The sequence below is a fragment of the Strongylocentrotus purpuratus genome, unplaced genomic scaffold (genome assembly GCF_000002235.5).
Source record: "Strongylocentrotus purpuratus isolate Spur 01 unplaced genomic scaffold, Spur_5.0 spur5_scaffold_20, whole genome shotgun sequence".
Taxonomy (NCBI): domain Eukaryota; kingdom Metazoa; phylum Echinodermata; class Echinoidea; order Camarodonta; family Strongylocentrotidae; genus Strongylocentrotus; species Strongylocentrotus purpuratus.
Window position 1 is genome coordinate 22272773 of NW_022145606.1, and position 18846 is coordinate 22291618.

At 37.3% G+C, this 18846-nt stretch overlaps 1 protein-coding gene across 1 annotated transcript; it reads right to left on the minus strand.

Annotated features, from left to right (window-relative positions):
* Nucleotides 1-5603: 5603 nt before the first annotated feature.
* On the minus strand, nucleotides 5604-8164 carry LOC115927295. Its single transcript, XM_030993036.1, has 2 exons — nucleotides 6896-8164; nucleotides 5604-5892 (listed from the first exon to the last, which is right to left on the minus strand). Exons 1-2 carry the CDS (start codon nucleotides 7942-7944, stop codon nucleotides 5787-5789), a joined length of 1155 nt encoding a protein of 384 aa, XP_030848896.1. The 5' UTR covers nucleotides 7945-8164; the 3' UTR covers nucleotides 5604-5786.
* Nucleotides 8165-18846: the final 10682 nt, after the last annotated feature.

Here is an 18846-nt window from a genome sequence, read left to right on the forward strand (position 1 = left end):
CTTTATTATTACCCTATTATCACTAGATCCATTACTTTTTGCGTGTAATCCTTATGGGAGATGACTTTTTCTCAAACCTGGATTCTACATTCTTGTCTTTTGCGAGCAATATCGCCGTTATTTCGGCTTGATTTTTGTTGATTTTTGAGTATGTTGTAGCTGAGACTATATACTATCTAAATGTTCTCTCATTTTTTTCAGTCTAATGTCATCGTGGTCTGTTGATGATAATCATCAACATCATCATGATCATCGTCATCATCATAGTCGTCATCACCATTACTATCAAGATCATCATCATCATGATCATCATGATGATCATCATTGTTTACATGTCTATATAACTTCTCCCTTTCTCAATATAGTAAATATTATAATCTATCATAAGACTTGAAGACAGACCACCTAATTCGTCCCCATGACGAATTAAATTTCTAGTTTATTTATTTATTATTATATATTTTTCTTATTTCTAACCACTTTTTTGTTGGCAAGATAACTTGGAAATGGCTCAATCAAATGCCTTGAAATTTGGCACACATATGTATAGGCATATGTACAAAGCACAATAATGTTTTCAACATTGACCTTCACTGATGACGTCATCTAGGCGCCATTTTGTAAGATTTTACGAAAATCAACTCATGATCATATCTTCATAACCAAAAGGTATTTCTCATTCATATTTATCATGATCAAGGTCAATATCCGTCCGGTCAATTTGAGGTCAAATAACGCGCGCGTGCGCGTACGTCCGCGCGTCAATGCGCGCGCAAAATTTTGAAATGCTCAAAATCGTCTCAAAATCATTCTGCATACGTTTTAGGCCATTCTAAGCATTTCATAAAAAATCGCGCACACGCACATGCGTGCGCGTTTTCGCGCGTAAAACTTTTGCACAACATAGAATCGCCATTTTTTTTCTTCATAATATTCCACATATATTTACAAACAAATTGATACCATGTTTGTCTCTTTATGACTATTAATAACGGAATGATCGACCGTTTAACAAAAATTTCCGTGCGCGCGAGCTCTTGTAATACATAGCATATATGGGCAAAAAACATGCCTATACAAAATCCATTGTAGCCCTTTTGGATGCAAGGTGACCCCAATTTTTTTTCATATTTTAAAAGAGTATGATTCGGAGATATTTTTTCATGTCTTATTTGACCCTCAATTAACTCATGACGTCATCAAAATAGCCTCCGAACTCAAAATTCCAATTTGCATATTATGACGTCAGCATATTTATGGAAAATTGATTGTATCTCTGTAAATATTGATCGATTTTCTTACAAATTTTGATATGTTTTAGCTGAGACAATTTCCTACAAATGCAGTTGCTACTATATTTCATTTTGACAAAGGCATCATGGCGTATTTTTGCGATTAAAGGAGGCATGTCAATTTTTCACATTTTGCGTGTATTCTCTATGGGACATGACTTTTTCTCAAAACTCGATTCTACATTCCCGTCTTTCGCGAGCAATATCTACATCGTTTTAGCTTCATTTACGCTGAACTTCGAGTATGTTGTAGCTGAGACAAAAAGCTATCTTAAATGTACCCTTTATTTTGTCTCAATTTTTTGTTGGATCAGCCCACCTATACTTGTTCCAAACAAGTATTACAAATCTAGTTTTTGCTCCATTTTGTGTCAAGTTTTAGTTGACCAGCCCACCTATACTTGTTCCAAACAAGTATTATATGTCTAGTCAGGTGGGCTGTATCTAATACAGACCACCTTATATTTTTGTTAAAATCGCCTTTATTATTTATTTTTCTTATTTCGACCCACTTTTTGTTAGCAAGATATCTTTGAAATTATTCAATCAAATGCTTTGAAATTTGGCACACATATGTATAGGCATATGGACAAAACACAGTAAGGATTTTAACCTTGACCTTGACTGATGACGTCATCTAGGCGCCATTTTGTGAAATTTTCTGAAAATCAACTCATGATCATATCTTCATAACCAAAAGGTATTTCTCATTCATATTTATCATGATCAAGGTCAATATCAGTCCGGTCAATTTCAGGTCAAAAAACAGGCGCGTGCGCGTACGTCCGCGCGTCAATGCGCGCGCAAAATTTTGAAATGCTCAAAATCGTCTCAAATTTATTTTGCATACGTTTTAGGTCATTTTAAGCATTTTATAAAAAATCGCGCGTACGAGCATGCGCGCGCGTTTTTGCGCGTAACACCATTAAAAAACATAGAATCGCCATTTTTTTTCTTTCATGATATTTCTCATATTTTTTCAAGGAATTTGATTCCATGTTTATCTCTTTATGACCATTATTAACAAGATGAGCGTAAATTCAAGATAAATGTCAGTGCGCGCGAGGTCTTTTAATACATAGCATATATGGGCAAAAACATGCCTATACAAAATCCGTTATAGCTCTTTGGAATGCACCGGGATCCTCAATTTGTTTTCATATTAAGATAGAGTATGAGTCGGAAATATGATTCCATGTCTCATTTGGCCATTAAGTGTATCGTGACATCATCACAATGGCCTTGGAACTCAAAATACGAATTTGCATATTATGACGTCAGCATATTTATGTAAAATTGATTGTATCTCTGTAAATATTGATCAATTTTCTTCAAAATTTCGATATGTTGTAGCTAAGACAATTCTCTACAAGCGCAGTAATAACCATTTTTCATTTTGATGACGTCATCATAGTGAAAATTTTGATTAAAGGCCTCATGTCAAAAACTTCATAATTTGCGTGTTATGCCTATAGAAGGTGAATTTAGTTCACGTTATGAATCTACATGATATTGTCTTTTAAGAATTTGTAAGCATTATGTCGCTTATCTTTGCTCTATTTTGTCTCAAATGTTAGTTGACCAGCCCACCTATACTTGTTCCAAACAAGTATTATATGTCTAGTTATTAAATATTTTTCTTATTTCTAACCACTTTTTTGTTAGCAAGATAACTTGAAAATCGCTCAATCAAATGCCTTGCAATTTGGCACACATATGTATAGGCATATGTACAAAGCACAATAACGTTTTCAACATTGACCTTTACTGATGACGTCATCTAGGCGCCATTTTGTAAAAATCAACTCATGATCATATCTTCATAACCAAAAGCTATTTCTCATTCATATTTATCATGATCGAGGTCAATATCCGTCCGGTCAAATTCAGGTCAAATAACGCGCGCGTGCAAGTACGTCCGCGCGTCAATGCGCGCGCAAAATTTTAAAATGCTCAAAATCGTCTCAAATTAATTTTGCATACGTTTCAGGCCATTTTAAGCATTTTCAAAAATTGCGCGAGAGCACTTATGCGCGCGCGTTTTCGCACGTACTGGTATTTTCCAACATAGAATCGCCAAACTATCTCTGTCATCATATTTCGCACATTATTTCAAGCATTTTGATACCTTGTTCATCTTTTTCTGACCATTAATAACGGAATGAGCGTCCGTTTAAGATAATTTCCGTGCGTGCGAGCTCTTGTAATACATAGCATACATGGGCAAAAACATGCCTTTACAAAATCCATTGTCGCGCTTTAGGATGCAAGGTGAACCCAATTTTGTTTCCATATTTTGATAGAGTATGGATTAAAAATATGAGTTCATGTCTCATTCGACCCTCTATTAACTCATGACGTCATCATAATGGCCTCCCTACTCAAAATTTCAATTTGCATATTATGACGTCAGCATATTTCTGGAAAATTGACTGTATCTCTGTAAATATTGATCGATTTTCTTCCAAATTTTGATATGATCTAGCTGAGACGATTCTCTACAGATGTAATTGACACGAATTTTCATTTTGACGAAAGCATCATGGCGTATTTTTGCGATTAATGCAGGCATGTCAATTTTTTACATTTTGCGTGTATTCTCTATGGGACATGACTTTTTCTGAAAACTGGATTCTACATTCCCGTTTTTTACGAGCAATATCTCCGTCGTTTTAGCTTGGTTTTCGCTGAGCATCGAGTATGTTGTAGCTGAGACAATAAGCTATCACAAATGTGCCATTTAATTCTCGATCAGATGCCGGGATCATGCTCATATTTCACTTGCAAAGTGGGATTTGAGAATTTCATTTTCCGTTTACGTGTAATCGCTATGGGAAATGTTTTGGTATGTCGGTAACGCACTTGACTCTGGACCTCGAGATCCCTGGTTCGAGTCCGGGAGTCTCCAACAATTTTTTTTCTTCTTTTTTTTTTCTCTTTTGACTTTTCAATGATCATAAAATTGAAAACAGACCACCTAATTCGTCCCCATGACGAATTAAATTTCTAATTATTTATTTATTATCAGGTGGGCTGTATCTAATACAGACCACCTTATATTTTTGTTAAAATCGCCTTTATTTATTCTTTATTATTTATCAGGTGGGCTGTATCTAATACAGACCACCTTATATTTTTGTTAAAATCGCCTTTATTTATTTCTTTATTATTTATTTTTCTTAATTCTTACCACTTTTTTGTTAGCAAGATAACTTAGAAATGGCTGAATTAAATGAAATGAAATTTGACACACATATGTATAGGCATATGGACAAAGCAATGTAAGGTTTTCAACCTTGACCTTGACTGATGACGTCATCTAGGCGCCATTTTGTGAAATTTTCTGAAAATCAACTCATGATCATATCTTCATAACCAAAAGGTATTTCTCATTCATATTTATTATGATCAAGGTCAATATCAGTCCAGTCAATTTTAGGTCAAAAAACGCACGCGTGCGCGTACGTCCGCGCGTCAGTGCGCGCGCAAAAAATTTAAATGCTCAAAATCGTCTCAAATTTATTTTGCATACGTTTCAGGTCATTTTAAGCATTTTATAAAAAATCGCGCGTACGAGCATGCACGCGCGTTTTCGCGCGTAACACCATTACAAAACATAGAATCGCCATTTTTTTTTCTTTCATGATATTTCTCATATTTTTTCAAGGAATTTGATACCATGTTTATCTCTTTATGACCATTATTAACAAGATGAGCGTAAATTCAAGATAAATGTCAGTGCGCGCGAGCTCTTTTAATACATAGCGTATATGGGCAAAAACATGCCTATACAAAATCCATGGAAATCCTATGGAAAATTGATTGTATCTCTGTAAATATTGATCGATTTTCTTCCAAATTTCGATATGTTGTAGCAAAGACAATTCTCTACAAGCTCAGTCATCATCATTTTTCATTTTGATCACGTCATCATAGTGAAATTTACGATTAAAGGCACATATCAGAAATTTCTTAAGTTGCGTGTTATGCCTATGGAAGGTGAATTTCGTTCACATCATTAATCTACATGACATTGTTTTTTAGCAGTATCTCGCTTATCAGGTGGGCTGTATAATGCTACAGTCACACGGCCATTTTACGGACCTGCGGATGCCTGCGTATATTTGGATAATGAAAATGCGTAATTTTTAACCCCAATACGGAAATTTGAGCAAAAGTTACCTATATTCTGCGAACGATACGGATTAGTTACGGATGTTACGTATGAATTACGGATGTTACGGGTAAAACCTGCGGATGAACCCATCCGCTGCCAACCCGCTGACACATGTTACTGACGACTTGCGGATGACTTACGGATTTTACGGATGACTTACGGACGATACGGATGACTTACGGACGATACGGATAAGTTACGCTCGTGTCTGCGCATGTCGGCTTCCTCTGGCGTCCGCACCATCCGCATATAAACCCACGTGGATCGGAGCTTGCTTCAGTCGCATTTCATCAAGTCTGAGATCTAGTTCCAGTTATTCAACAGTTTCTTCTCCATCTTTTTGGACTTTCGTGTGCATCATGTCTGGCAGAAGAAGTAGCAGAAAAACCAGGAAGAATCCTCCAGTGAGTGAGCAGCCACAACAGCCTCCCCAGGCAGAGGAAGAGGCTCAAAAGGTAGAAGAAGAGGGACCATCCCTGGCAGAGCTGACGGTTCCCCCACCCCCCAATGATGAAAACGATAAATAACCATTTAAACACCTAGCTGAAAATATATAATATTTAGCATATAAAATATCAAAATTAAAAGAAGAATAATTTCCACCTGGTATGCCAAATACAAAATCATTAAAAGATAACATTATTTCACTTTTGAGAGTGTATTTTTCAAAATCATCTAAAAATCGACGATTGAAGGGGCATTCCCAAAATAAATGGGCAATAGTTTCAGAGTGTTTTGAACAAAAAGAACACAAATTTAATATACCAACAGTTTTCAGATACTTGTTAACACCAAGGATATTATGAAGATTTTATATTGTAAATATCTAAGTTTTCTTGATAAAGAACATTTAAAAGGAATCATATAAATTTTGTCCCAAGTAACAATTGGTTTTGAAACAATGTTCCTCCATTTGTTTTGTGAAATAGGAGTTTTAAAGATTTTCTCAACACAGATTTTATAAATAAATTTACATCCTTTCGTTACCTTGTTCAATTTTTTTGTTGTCAAATTTAAGCATCAAGAGTTGCATGATTTGTCTGTTTGTTATGTTTGGCCAACTGCTTAGGCCATGCGCTGCTGCCAGGGAACTGCTCCGGCGTTGCCATTGTAGTAATGCTTGAGGTACAGGCGCTGGCGCTTGGCAATCTTGGTGGTGTAGTTGCCAGCAAGCCTCTGTTGCATGTCATCCAGCACGCCCCCCTCTCTCCATGCACCCGGGATGATGTTGTGCTGGTCGTCCTCTCTGTCCATCATGCCATTCTGCTCAGCGGATGCCTGGTCTCTCAGGAGGTTGTGGATGTACAGGCAGGCGAGGACGATGGTCTCCACTGTGGAAGGCACCTGTGCCATAGCACTCAGAAGACACCGGAATCTGTTTGCAAGAATGCCAAAGGCATTCTCCACACATCTCCTGGCTCTGGAAAGTCTATAGTTAAATATCCTCTCCTCCATGGTCAGTGGCTTGGCACCAAAAGGCTTCATCAGGGTGGTGCGTAGTGCAAATGCAGCGTCAGCAATCACGAAATAAGGGATGTCTCGATCGTCATGAGGCAGTGGCTCATCTGGTGGTATTCCAATGTTCTCATCGTCAATTGCCTCTTTCAGACTGCACGTGTTCCAAATCTGGGCATCAGAACTCGCACCACCTGCTCCCACCTCCACCCACCGGAACTTGTAGTTGCCATCAACCAGGGCAAGGAGTACAATCGAGTTGTACCCCTTATAGTTGTAGAACTGGGAGCCACAGTTCGCGGGTGCCTTGATGCGGATGTGCTTGCCATCTAAGGCTCCCAGGCAATGGTGGAAGTTCCACCGGTCGGAGAAGGTCTGGGCAATGCCCTTCCACCCCTCTGGAGTAGATGGGTTGCTGATGGTCTCCTCGCCATACTCAGCGTAGATGGCCTGACACACGTCCAACACCAAGAGTGAGATGGTGTTGTGGGGTACATAGAATAGGTACATCAGGCTGTGGTAGGAGTCCCCACTGGCAAGGTAGCGCATGGTGATGGCGACCTTCAAGCCTACTGGAAGGGCCTTCCTGTACCAGGTATCATACTTCTGTAAGCGAGGAGTGAGGCGGGTGACCATTTCGGCAAACATGGCAGGTGTGATGCGGGTGAAGTTGCGGAAGCCCTGAACATCCTCATTGCGTAGCAGGTGCATCAGGTTACCATAGGCACCCTGGTGTGGTCGCAATGTGATCCAGTGACGAACCCAACACATCCTCTCTTTTCTCCTTTCAAGGATGGCTTGCATCTTGGCCATCAGGATCTTCATCTGCATCTGATTGTGTTGGATGGCCATCAAACAATCCAGCAACACAAGGCGGTGTTCTCTCTCCATCTTGAGTGACCTGTGAAAGTCTACAGTTGAAGAACTGACAATGATGAGGATGCTGGCAGCATCCAGGGTTGCATACCCAAGTGAAGACCATTTGGCATGGGCGACATCCGCCGAAATGAAAGAAGACATAGGTAAAAATTCCGCATATTATCCGTATCTCAACCGTAACATACATATCCAATCCGTAACATCCGTATCCCATCCGTAATATTCGTATCCCATCCGCAAGCATACGCAAGTCCTATCGTAAGATCCGCAATATATATGTCAAAAATACGTTAAACATACGTAACTCCTACGTAATAGTGTTTACGTACCCCTATGTATCCGCAGGCATCCGCACACCCGACAAAGTATGCGGATCAGTTACGTATCTAACGTATCCTGCGGATGAGTTTACGTATCTTACGTATGAGTTACGTATTTTACGTATGGATAACGTATATTCTGCGGATGCTTACGTATATTTCATCCGCAGCAAAATTTTGAGATTTTCAAAATTCCGCTGCGGATCTGCGTATGTCTGCGGATCCTGCGGATTGAATTACGGATGGATACGGATGCTTACGGATGATACGGATCCTTGCGGATGCTTACGGACTTTTATCCGTAAGCATCCGCAGCTACCGTAAGTGGCCGTGTGACTGTGCCATAACGTACAGACCACCTTATAATTTCGTTAGAATTGCCTTTATTTATTTATTTATTATTATATATTTTTCTTATTTCTAACCACTTTTTTGTTGGCAAGATAACTTGGAAATGGCTCAATCAAATGCCTTGAAATTTGGCACACATATGTATAGGCATATGTACAAAGCACAATAATGTTTTCAACATTGACCTTCACTGATGACGTCATCTAGGCGCCATTTTGTAAGATTTTACGAAAATCAACTCATGATCATATCTTCATAACCAAAAGGTATTTCTCATTCATATTTATCATGATCAAGGTCAATATCCGTCCGGTCAATTTGAGGTCAAATAACGCGCGCGTGCGCGTACGTCCGCGCGTCAATGCGCGCGCAAAATTTTGAAATGCTCAAAATCGTCTCAAAATCATTTTGCATACGTTTTAGGCCATTCTAAGCATTTCATAAAAAATCGCGCACACGCACATGCGTGCGCGTTTTCGCGCGTAAAACTTTTGCACAACATAGAATCGCCATTTTTTTTCTTCATAATATTCCACATATATTTACAAACAAATTGATACCATGTTTGTCTCTTTATGACTATTAATAACGGAATGATCGACCGTTTAACAAAAATTTCCGTGCGCGCGAGCTCTTGTAATACATAGCATATATGGGCAAAAAACATGCCTATACAAAATCCATTGTAGCCCTTTTGGATGCAAGGTGACCCCAATTTTTTTTCATATTTTAAAAGAGTATGATTCGGAGATATTTTTTCATGTCTTATTTGACCCTCAATTAACTCATGACGTCATCAAAATAGCCTCCGAACTCAAAATTCCAATTTGCATATTATGACGTCAGCATATTTATGGAAAATTGATTGTATCTCTGTAAATATTGATCGATTTTCTTACAAATTTTGATATGTTTTAGCTGAGACAATTTCCTACAAATGCAGTTGCTACTATATTTCATTTTGACAAAGGCATCATGGCGTATTTTTGCGATTAAAGGAGGCATGTCAATTTTTCACATTTTGCGTGTATTCTCTATGGGACATGACTTTTTCTCAAAACTCGATTCTACATTCCCGTCTTTCGCGAGCAATATCTACATCGTTTTAGCTTCATTTACGCTGAACTTCGAGTATGTTGTAGCTGAGACAAAAAGCTATCTTAAATGTACCCTTTATTTTGTCTCAATTTTTTGTTGGATCAGCCCACCTATACTTGTTCCAAACAAGTATTACAAATCTAGTTTTTGCTCCATTTTGTGTCAAATTTTAGTTGACCAGCCCACCTATACTTGTTCCAAACAAGTATTATATGTCTAGTTTTTCTTAATTCTTACCACTTTTTTGTTAGCAAGATAACTTGAAAATGGCTTAATCAAATAAATTGAAATTTGGCACACATATGTATATGCATATGGACAAAGCACGGTAAGGTTTTCAACCTTGACCTTGACTGATGACGTCATCTAGGCGCCATTTTGTGAATTTTTCTGAAAATAAACTCATGATCATATCTTCATAACCAAAAGTTATTTCTCATTCATATTTATCATGATCAAGGTCAATATCAGTGCGGTCAATTCCAGGTCCAAAAACGCGCGCGTGCGCGTACGTCCGCGCGTCAGTGCGCGCGCAAATTTTTTAAATGCTCAAAATTGTCTCAAATTTATTTTGCATACGTTTCAGGTAATTTTAAGCATTTTATAAAAAATCGCGCACACACACATGCGCGCGCGTTTTTGCGCGTAAAACCATTACAAAACATAGAATCGCCATTTTTTTTCTATCATGATATTTCTCATATTTTTTCAAGGAATTTGATTCCATTTTTATCTCTTTATGACCATTAATAACAAGATGAGCGTCCATTCAAGATAAACGTCCGTGCGCGCGACCTCCTTTAATACATAGCATTTATAGGCAAAAACATGCCTATACAAAATCCATTATAGCTCTTTGAAATGAACCGTGACCTTCAATTTGTTTTCATATTTGGATAGAGTATGAGTCGGAGATATGATTCCATGTCTCATTTGGCCATTAAGTGTATCGTGACATCATCATAATGACCTTCGAACTAAAAATAGGAATTTGCATATTATGACGTCAGCATATTTATGGAAAATTGATTGTATCTCTGTATATATTGATCGATTTTCTTCAAAATTTCGATATGTTGTAGCTATCATAATTCTCTACAAGTTCATAAATAACTATTTTTTAATTTTGATGAGGTCATCAGAGTGAAAATTTTGATTAAAGGCCTCATGTCAGAAGTTTCATAATTTGTGTGTTATGACTATAGAAGGTGAATTTCGTTGACGTAATGAATCTACATGATAGTGTTTTTTAAGAATTTTTAAGCAGTATCTCGCTTAATTTTGCTCTATTTTGTCTCAAGTTTTAGTTGACCAGCCCACCTATACTTGTTCCAAACAAGTATTATATGTCTAGTTATTAAATATTTTTCTTATTTCTAACCACTTTTTTGTTCGCAAGATAACTTGAAAATGGCTCAATCAAATGCCTTCAAATTTTACACAAATTTGTATAGGCATATGTACAAAGCACAATAACGTTTTCAACATTGACCTTCACTGATGACGTCATCTAGGCGCCATTTTGTAAAATTTTACGAAAATCAACTCATGATCATATCTTCATAACCAAAAGCTATTTCTCATTCATATTTATCATGATCAAGGTCAATATCCGTCCGGTCAATTTCAGGTCAAATAACGCGCGCATGCAAGTACGTCCGCGCGTCAATGCGCGCGCAAAATTTTAAAATGCTCAAAATCGTCTCAAAATCATTTTGCATACGTTTTAGGCCATTCTAAGCATTTTATAAAAAATCGCGCACACGCGCGTGCGTGCGCGTTTTCGCGCGTAAAACTATTGCACAACATAGAATCGCCATTTTTTTTCTTTCATAATATTCCACATATTTTTACAAACAAATTGATACCATGTTTATCTCTTTATGACTATTAATGACCATGTTTATCTCTTTATGACTATTAATGACGGAATGATCGACCGTTAAACATAAATTTCCGTGCGCGCGAGCTATTGTAATACATAGCATATATGGGCAAAAACATGCCTATTCAAAATCCATTGTAGCTCTTTAGGATGCAAGGTGACCCCAATTTTTTTTCATATTTTGATAGAGTATGAGTCGGAGATATGATTCCATGTCTCATTTGGCCATTAAGTGTATCGTGACATCATCATAATGGCCTTGGAACTCAAAATACGAATTTGCATATTATGACGTCAGCATATTTATGGAAAATTGATTGTATCTCTGTAAATATTGATCGATTTTCTTCCAAATTTCGATATGTTGTAGCAAAGACAATTCTCTACAAGCTTAGTCATCATCATTTTTCATTTTGATCACGTCATCATAGTGAAAATTACGATTAAAGGCACATATCAGAAATTTCTTAAGTTACGTGTTATGCCTATGGAAGGTGAATTTCGTTCACATCATTAATCTACATGACATTGTTTTTTAGCAGTATCTCGCTTATTTTTGCTCTATTTTGTGTCAAATTTGACCAGCCCACCTATACTTGTTCCAAACAAGTATTATGTCTAGTTATTTATTTATTTTTCTTATTTTGACCCACTTTTTGTTAGCAAGATAACTTTGAAATGATTCAATCAAATGCTTTGAAATTTGGCACACATATGTAAAGGCATATGGACAAAACACGGTAAGGTTTTCAACCTTGACCTTGACTGATGACGTCATCTAAGCGCCATTTTGTGAAATTTTCTGAAAATTTACTCATGATCATATCTTCATAACCAAAAGGTATTTCTCATTCATATTTATTATGATTAAGGTCAATATCACTCCGGTCAATATCAGGTCAAAAAACGCGCGCGTGCGCGTACGTCCATGCGTCATTGCGCGCGCAAAATTTTTAAATGCTCAAAATCGTCTCAAATTTATTTTGTATATGTTTCAGGTCATTTTAAGCATTTTATAAAAAATCGCGCACACGCGCATGCGCGCGCGTTTTCGCGCGTAACACCATAACAAAACATAGAATTGCCATTTATTTTCTTTCATGATATTTCTCATATTTCTTCGAGGAATTTGATACCATGTTTATCTCTTTATGACCATTAATAACAAGATGAGCGTCAATTCAAGATAAATGTCCGTGCGCACGAGCTCTTTTAATACATAACATATATGGGCAAAAACATGCCTATACAAAATCCATTATAGCTCTTTGGAATGAACCGTGACCTTCAATTTTTTTTCATATTTAGATAGAGTATGAGTCGGAGATATGATTCCATGTCTCATTTGGCCATTAAGTGTATCGTGACATCATCATAATGGCCTTGGAACTCAAAATACGAATTTGCATATTATGACGTCAGCATATTTATGAAAAATTGATTGTATCTCTGTAAATATTGATCGATTTTCTATCAAATTTTGATATGTTGTAGCTAAGACAATTCTCTACAAGCTTAGTTGCTATTATTTTTCATTTTGATCACGTCATCATAGTGAAAATTACGATTAAAGGGCACATATCAGAAATTTCTTAAGTTGCCTGTTATGCCTATGGAAGGTGAATTTCGTTCACATCATTAATCTACATGACGTTGTTTTTTTAGTAGTATCTCGCTTATTTTTTGCTCTATTTTGTCTCAAATTTTAGTTGACCAGCCCACCTATACTTGTTCCAAACAAGTATTATATGTCTAGTTATTATTATTATTATTAAATATTTTTCTTATTTCTAACCACTTTTTTGTTGGCAAGATAACTTGAAAAAGGCTCGATCAAATGTCTTGAAATTTGGCACACATATGTATAGGCATATGTACAAAACAATCTTGATCTTGAACTTGACTGATTACGTCATCTAGGCGCCATTCTGTAAAATCTTACGAAAATCAACTCATGATCATATCTTCATAATCAAAAGCTATTTCTCATTCATATTTATCATGATCAAGGTCAATATCCGTCCGGTCAATTTCAGGTCAAATAACGCGCGCGTTAATGCGCGCGCTACATTTTAAAATGCTCAAAATCGTCTCAAAATCATTTTGCATACGTTTTAGGCAATTCTAAGCATTTTATAAAAAATCACGCGCTCGTAAATGCGCGCGCGTTTTCGCGCGTAAAACTATTACACAACATAGAATTGCCATTTCCAAAAGCTATTTCTCATTCATATTTATCATGATCAAGGTCAATATCCGTCCGGTCAATTTCAGGTCAAATAACGCGCGCGTGCGCGTACGTCCCCGCGTTAATGCGCGCGCAAAATTTTAAAATGCTCAAAATCGTCTCAAAATAATTTTGCATACGTTTTAGGCAATTCTAAGCATTATATAAAAAATCGCGCGCGCGTACATGCGCGCGCGTTTTCGCGCGTAAAACTATTACACAACATAGAATTGCCATTTTTTTCTTTCATAATAATTCACATATTTTAACAAACAAATTGATACCATGTTTGTCTCTTTATGACTATTAATAACGGAATGATCGACCGTTTAACATAAATTTCCGTGCGCGCGAGCTCTTGAAATACATAGCATATATGGGCAAAAACATGCCTATACAAAATCCATTGTAACTCTTTAGGATACATGGTGATCCAATTTTTGTTTTCATATTTTGTTAGAGTATGAATCGGAGATATGATTTGACCCTCAATTAACTCATGACGTCATCATAATGGGCTCCGAACTCATAATTTCAATTTGGATATTATGACGTCAGCATATTTTTGGAAAATCAATTGTATCTCTGTAAATATTGATCGATTTTCTTCTAAATTTTGATATGTTCTAGCTGAGACGATTGTCTACAAGCTTGGTCATCATCATTTTTCATTTTGATCACGTCATCATAGTGAAAATTACGATTAAAGGCACATATCAGAAATTTCTTAAGTTGCGTGTTATGCCTATGGAAGGTGAATTTCGTTCACATCATTAATCTACACTGTTGCTCATAACGGTGGAATATTTTTTTTTATCCCAATTTATGGAATTATTTTAAAAATAATTTAAAAATACTAGATCTAGATAATAGTATACAGTCTCAGATTTTATTGAATAATAATTTGCCAATATGTGTTTTGCGTGACTGCTAAAGCATGTATATTATGCTACTATGTTTATTAACTAGGGGACCTATGCCCTTAAGTCATAAATGACAGTAATGAGGATTAATGCCTCACAAAAGGGCACTAATATAGCACATCGACACGGTGTTGATCCTGGGGCCTCACAGTTACGAGGCCATTGCTTTGTCACTGAACCATGACTGTACGCAGCGGGGGCTAGGGTAGGGGGCAGTTTCCATAAATTGAAAAAAAAAACAGAAAATGCAATAAATTTTCAATAATTTATTGCATTCTACCCCGGTCCCCAACATAAAAAAATCTTCTGTGTGCCCATGCCTTGAGCCATAATGCATGGCCGTCCATGGCCGTCTTTATTTGCAAATGAATTGGCATCCCCAATTTAGTTGGAAATTACACTTAAAGGTTTTTCTGGACAATTTCGTTTAAAATTTAAACGTGTTTGACCATTAGACCATGAAGACTGGCGGCCATTTTGGATTTGACCTCTCAGGGTCATCAGATGTCAAATCTGACTTACCTCCACATTTGAAAATAAATCTTATGGTCTAAACTATGCTAGTTTCATGCTTTTATCCAAAAGTGCATTTTCATTATATGGGAGCTTATTCCCTGTACTACTAAGCAATAGCCCCGTTAATGTGAGACCCCATGATAAAAAAAACATGTTAATCAGCTATATTAGTGCCGTTTTGTGAGGCATTAATCCTCATTACTTTCAGTTATGACGTATGGACGTAGGTTCCCTAGTTTATTAGCAAAGTAGCGCATACATGCTTTAGCATTCAAGTAAACCAAACACTCGCAAACTATTATTGAAATAATGACTGCTTTGAGAAACAACTATGCCTCGAATACTAAAGCAGTCATTATAACTTTTATATACTGAAAAAAGAAGTCAACTTATGACACCACCTTGGCTTTTCTCTAGTTTATCTGCACGGTTGTTTTTTGTTAGTGCATCTATGAGAGTTAGACTAGATCTATGTAGCATTTTCCCCCTAATTCCTCACAAATTTCAAAGCTGTCGAGTGTCATTTCACGCAAATTCTCCCTCCCGCGGTTGCAAAAATACAACGTAACATCAATAAATACCTTGTCCTGAAGTCCTACAGAATCATCCAAATCAAGCGAACCTTGGATTTTGTTCATGTCTTCTGCTGAGATAGCCGGTTTGTGAGTCACAACTCCCCTTCCTTGTTGTCTAAGCATTGCAAGAAACACTTAAAAACTCTCGTCGAATTGGACAACAACTTCATGCTTAACGATGTCGACATTGTTAGAATGGGGAAAATGACGCTGAAGTCCGAATCTAATAGTTAACATTGACTTCTTCATGTATAGAGAACCGTTTTCCGTCTATACCACCAGCGTAAAACTTTTGGAGTAGGCCTAGTATACGTTGTCCAGCTCCGAATTTGGAAGTTTGTCTATCGATGTCTGTGGTGATAACTTGCAGGTAGCCTAGTCTTCGAATATTTTTATGGAGAATTTCACGGAATTGTTGGTGATCTTGCTGTCAGCAGAAATAATCAAGTCTTGCAATTGATCATCATCAAGAAGTTGAAATCTAGGAAGAGTTTCTTATAATAATAATAGTAAATAATATGGATATTTATATAGCGCCGGTATTCGCCAGGCTCTGACGCTCATGGCGCTGTACATATTACTTTCACAAACATATAACTTTCTTAACTAAAACAACACAATTATTACGCTACAGTGACATGATTAAATAGCACTGTTTAGAAAGAGATGGGTTTTTAGAGCAACTTTGAAGTCATGGAGGGCAGTTAAGTTACGATTCCTGATTGGCAGCTTATTCCAAAGGGACGGACCAGAATGAGAAAATGCTCTATCCCCACAGGAACTGCGCGTCTTAGGGACAACTAATAATGAGGATTGAGATGACCGAATATGTCTTGTAGGCTTATACTAAACAATCAACTTGATATTGTAGGAAGGATCAGAGTCATACAAGGAATGGAAAACTAGCAACAACAAATTAAAAATGATTTGGTTACATACCAGGAGCCAGTGAAGAGTTTTGAGAATGGGGGTGATGTAAGTTCTACGAGAAGAAAGTGTGACAATACATGCAGCAGTATTTTGCAGTTTTTTGGAGTCGAACAAGTTGTGTGTTAGGGAGCAGATAGAGAATAGAATTACAGAAATCTAAGCGTGGTGAAATGACAGCATGTACAAGTTTCTCTGTGGTTTCTCTCAAAACCTAGATTTCTCAGTTGATATCTGACTGACATACAAATACTAGAAACATGAGTTGACAATGACATAGACGTGTTTAACATGACACCAAGGTTATGACAATGCGAGGAATGACTGATTACAGAATCTGATATGGATGTATTGAACGACTGTATCTTTGATTTGATTTCGAACCAAATAAAATTAGTTCAGTTTTACTATCAATCAGTTTGAGTGAGTTCGAGTTCATCCAAGTTTGCTCATCTTTGACGCAAGCTTCGAGTAGTTTGACAGTCCGACTTGCGACATTCTGTTTGGGAAGAAACAATGCGTAGATCTGGATGTCATCTGCATAGCAGTGATACTTGATATCATGCTGCTGTAAAAGTTGCTTGAGCCTAGTGATGTTCAAGGAAAAACAGCAACGGCCCTCCAACTGACCCCAGCGGGACGCCACACCTGAGCTTGACAGGATCGGATCTTTCATGATTTACACGTACCAATTGCTGCCGTTCATCCAAATAGGACATGAACCATTCAAGTGCGTGGTGTTGAATTACAATGGATGACAATACAATGAACAGAATACGATGGTCCAGAGTATCAAATGCTGCAGACAGGTCTAATAACACGACTGCTGTCATCCTACCAACATCCATTTCTGTCAGGATGTTATTGGACAGGGTGACGAGCTGTGATTTGCACAGTAAGCTGACTGGTGATTGTCGATTAGATCATTCTCCTGCAGGTATCATACCATCTATAGAAGGTTACCCGCTCTAGAAATTTCGACAAGGTAGATTATTCTGCCATTTTAGCCTCGTTTGGAAACTAAAAGAAGAATCTAGGCCATATTTGGTAATATGATCTATATCGCCGCTCGTCTTATTAAAAAACCTAAACCAATTCGCGCACACACAATGTGTGGTATCCGCGCTCGCTCAAAAAAAATTAGAAACATAAACCAATAGGTATCGCACCGATATTTTATTATTTTCTCGGTAACTGGAATTTTGCCGGGGTTTTACTCTTGGACTATTACATAGGTTTGGCATTTTACGTTTCTTTACGGGAATGGCTAAAATCACGATTGCAATTTCGACCAATCAGATGGCTTGATTTCTTAAGTAAGGTTTATAATACTCAATAAAATCTGAGAATGTATACTATTATTTAGATCTATATGAAATAAAGCATTGTCAAAATCATTCCATAAATTGGGGTAAAAATAATGATTGTATCTTTATGAACAACAGTGTATTAAATGACTTTTGTCTATTAAAACAAAAAAATCAATTCATTTTTGAAAATTAAATCGACTTCAAGTTAATACTCTAGTAATTAACATAATTTAAGGACTGGCTTAAAGCATCAGCCTATCGGATGGAATATAATGTAAGGTGATGCCCATATAAAAAAACAAATAAGCAGAAAACGGGAGGGAATAGAAAACTTTCATCAATTTGTACTTAGCTTTACATTACTCACTCTGATATATACAGTATAGCTGACATTAAGCGAGTTGAAGACTGGACAAGATCGATTATAGTTTCCTTGGGTTCAAAAACTACACCGGACAATATCGCCTCTGAGTCTGTGATGAAAAGACCCAGTCCTCTCATCCTCTTTCTCGACATGCTTGATGCATTCCCTTCTGATGTGAAGGAATGAGGGTCGATGCGCATGAGATCCAGTCCCGTCAGATGTCGACGTAGACTAGTCTGGATCACTGATATGTCTTCTGTATTTGCATCTCCGATAGTGATATCAACCTCTTCCAAGTCAGGAAGCGATGAGAGCAGACCTTCATAGCTTTGTGACGTCATTCTCTCGACTGACAGCTTTGTGACGGATGGAAGCTCCGGAGGAGATGGAGGGAAACTGAGAGAGGAGTCTGAGATGGTGAGCTGGCCCAGTAGGATGCAGGACTTGAAGCTGAACCACAACTTCTCCGTCATCTCAGTAGATAGATGGCAGTCCATGATGTTCCCCATTTCAACCTATGATGACATACATGAAGAACAACTCGTCA

Bases quoted from the DNA above. Each gene is read 5' to 3' on its own strand.
- LOC115927295 (XM_030993036.1), bottom strand. From the start codon at position 7,944: ATGTCTTCTTTCATTTCGGCGGATGTCGCCCATGCCAAATGGTCTTCA. The intron at 5,893-6,895 runs TTCCAGAGCCAG...CCTGGGGAGGCT, and splicing joins AGGATATTTAACTATAGACT to GTTGTGGCTGCTCACTCACT.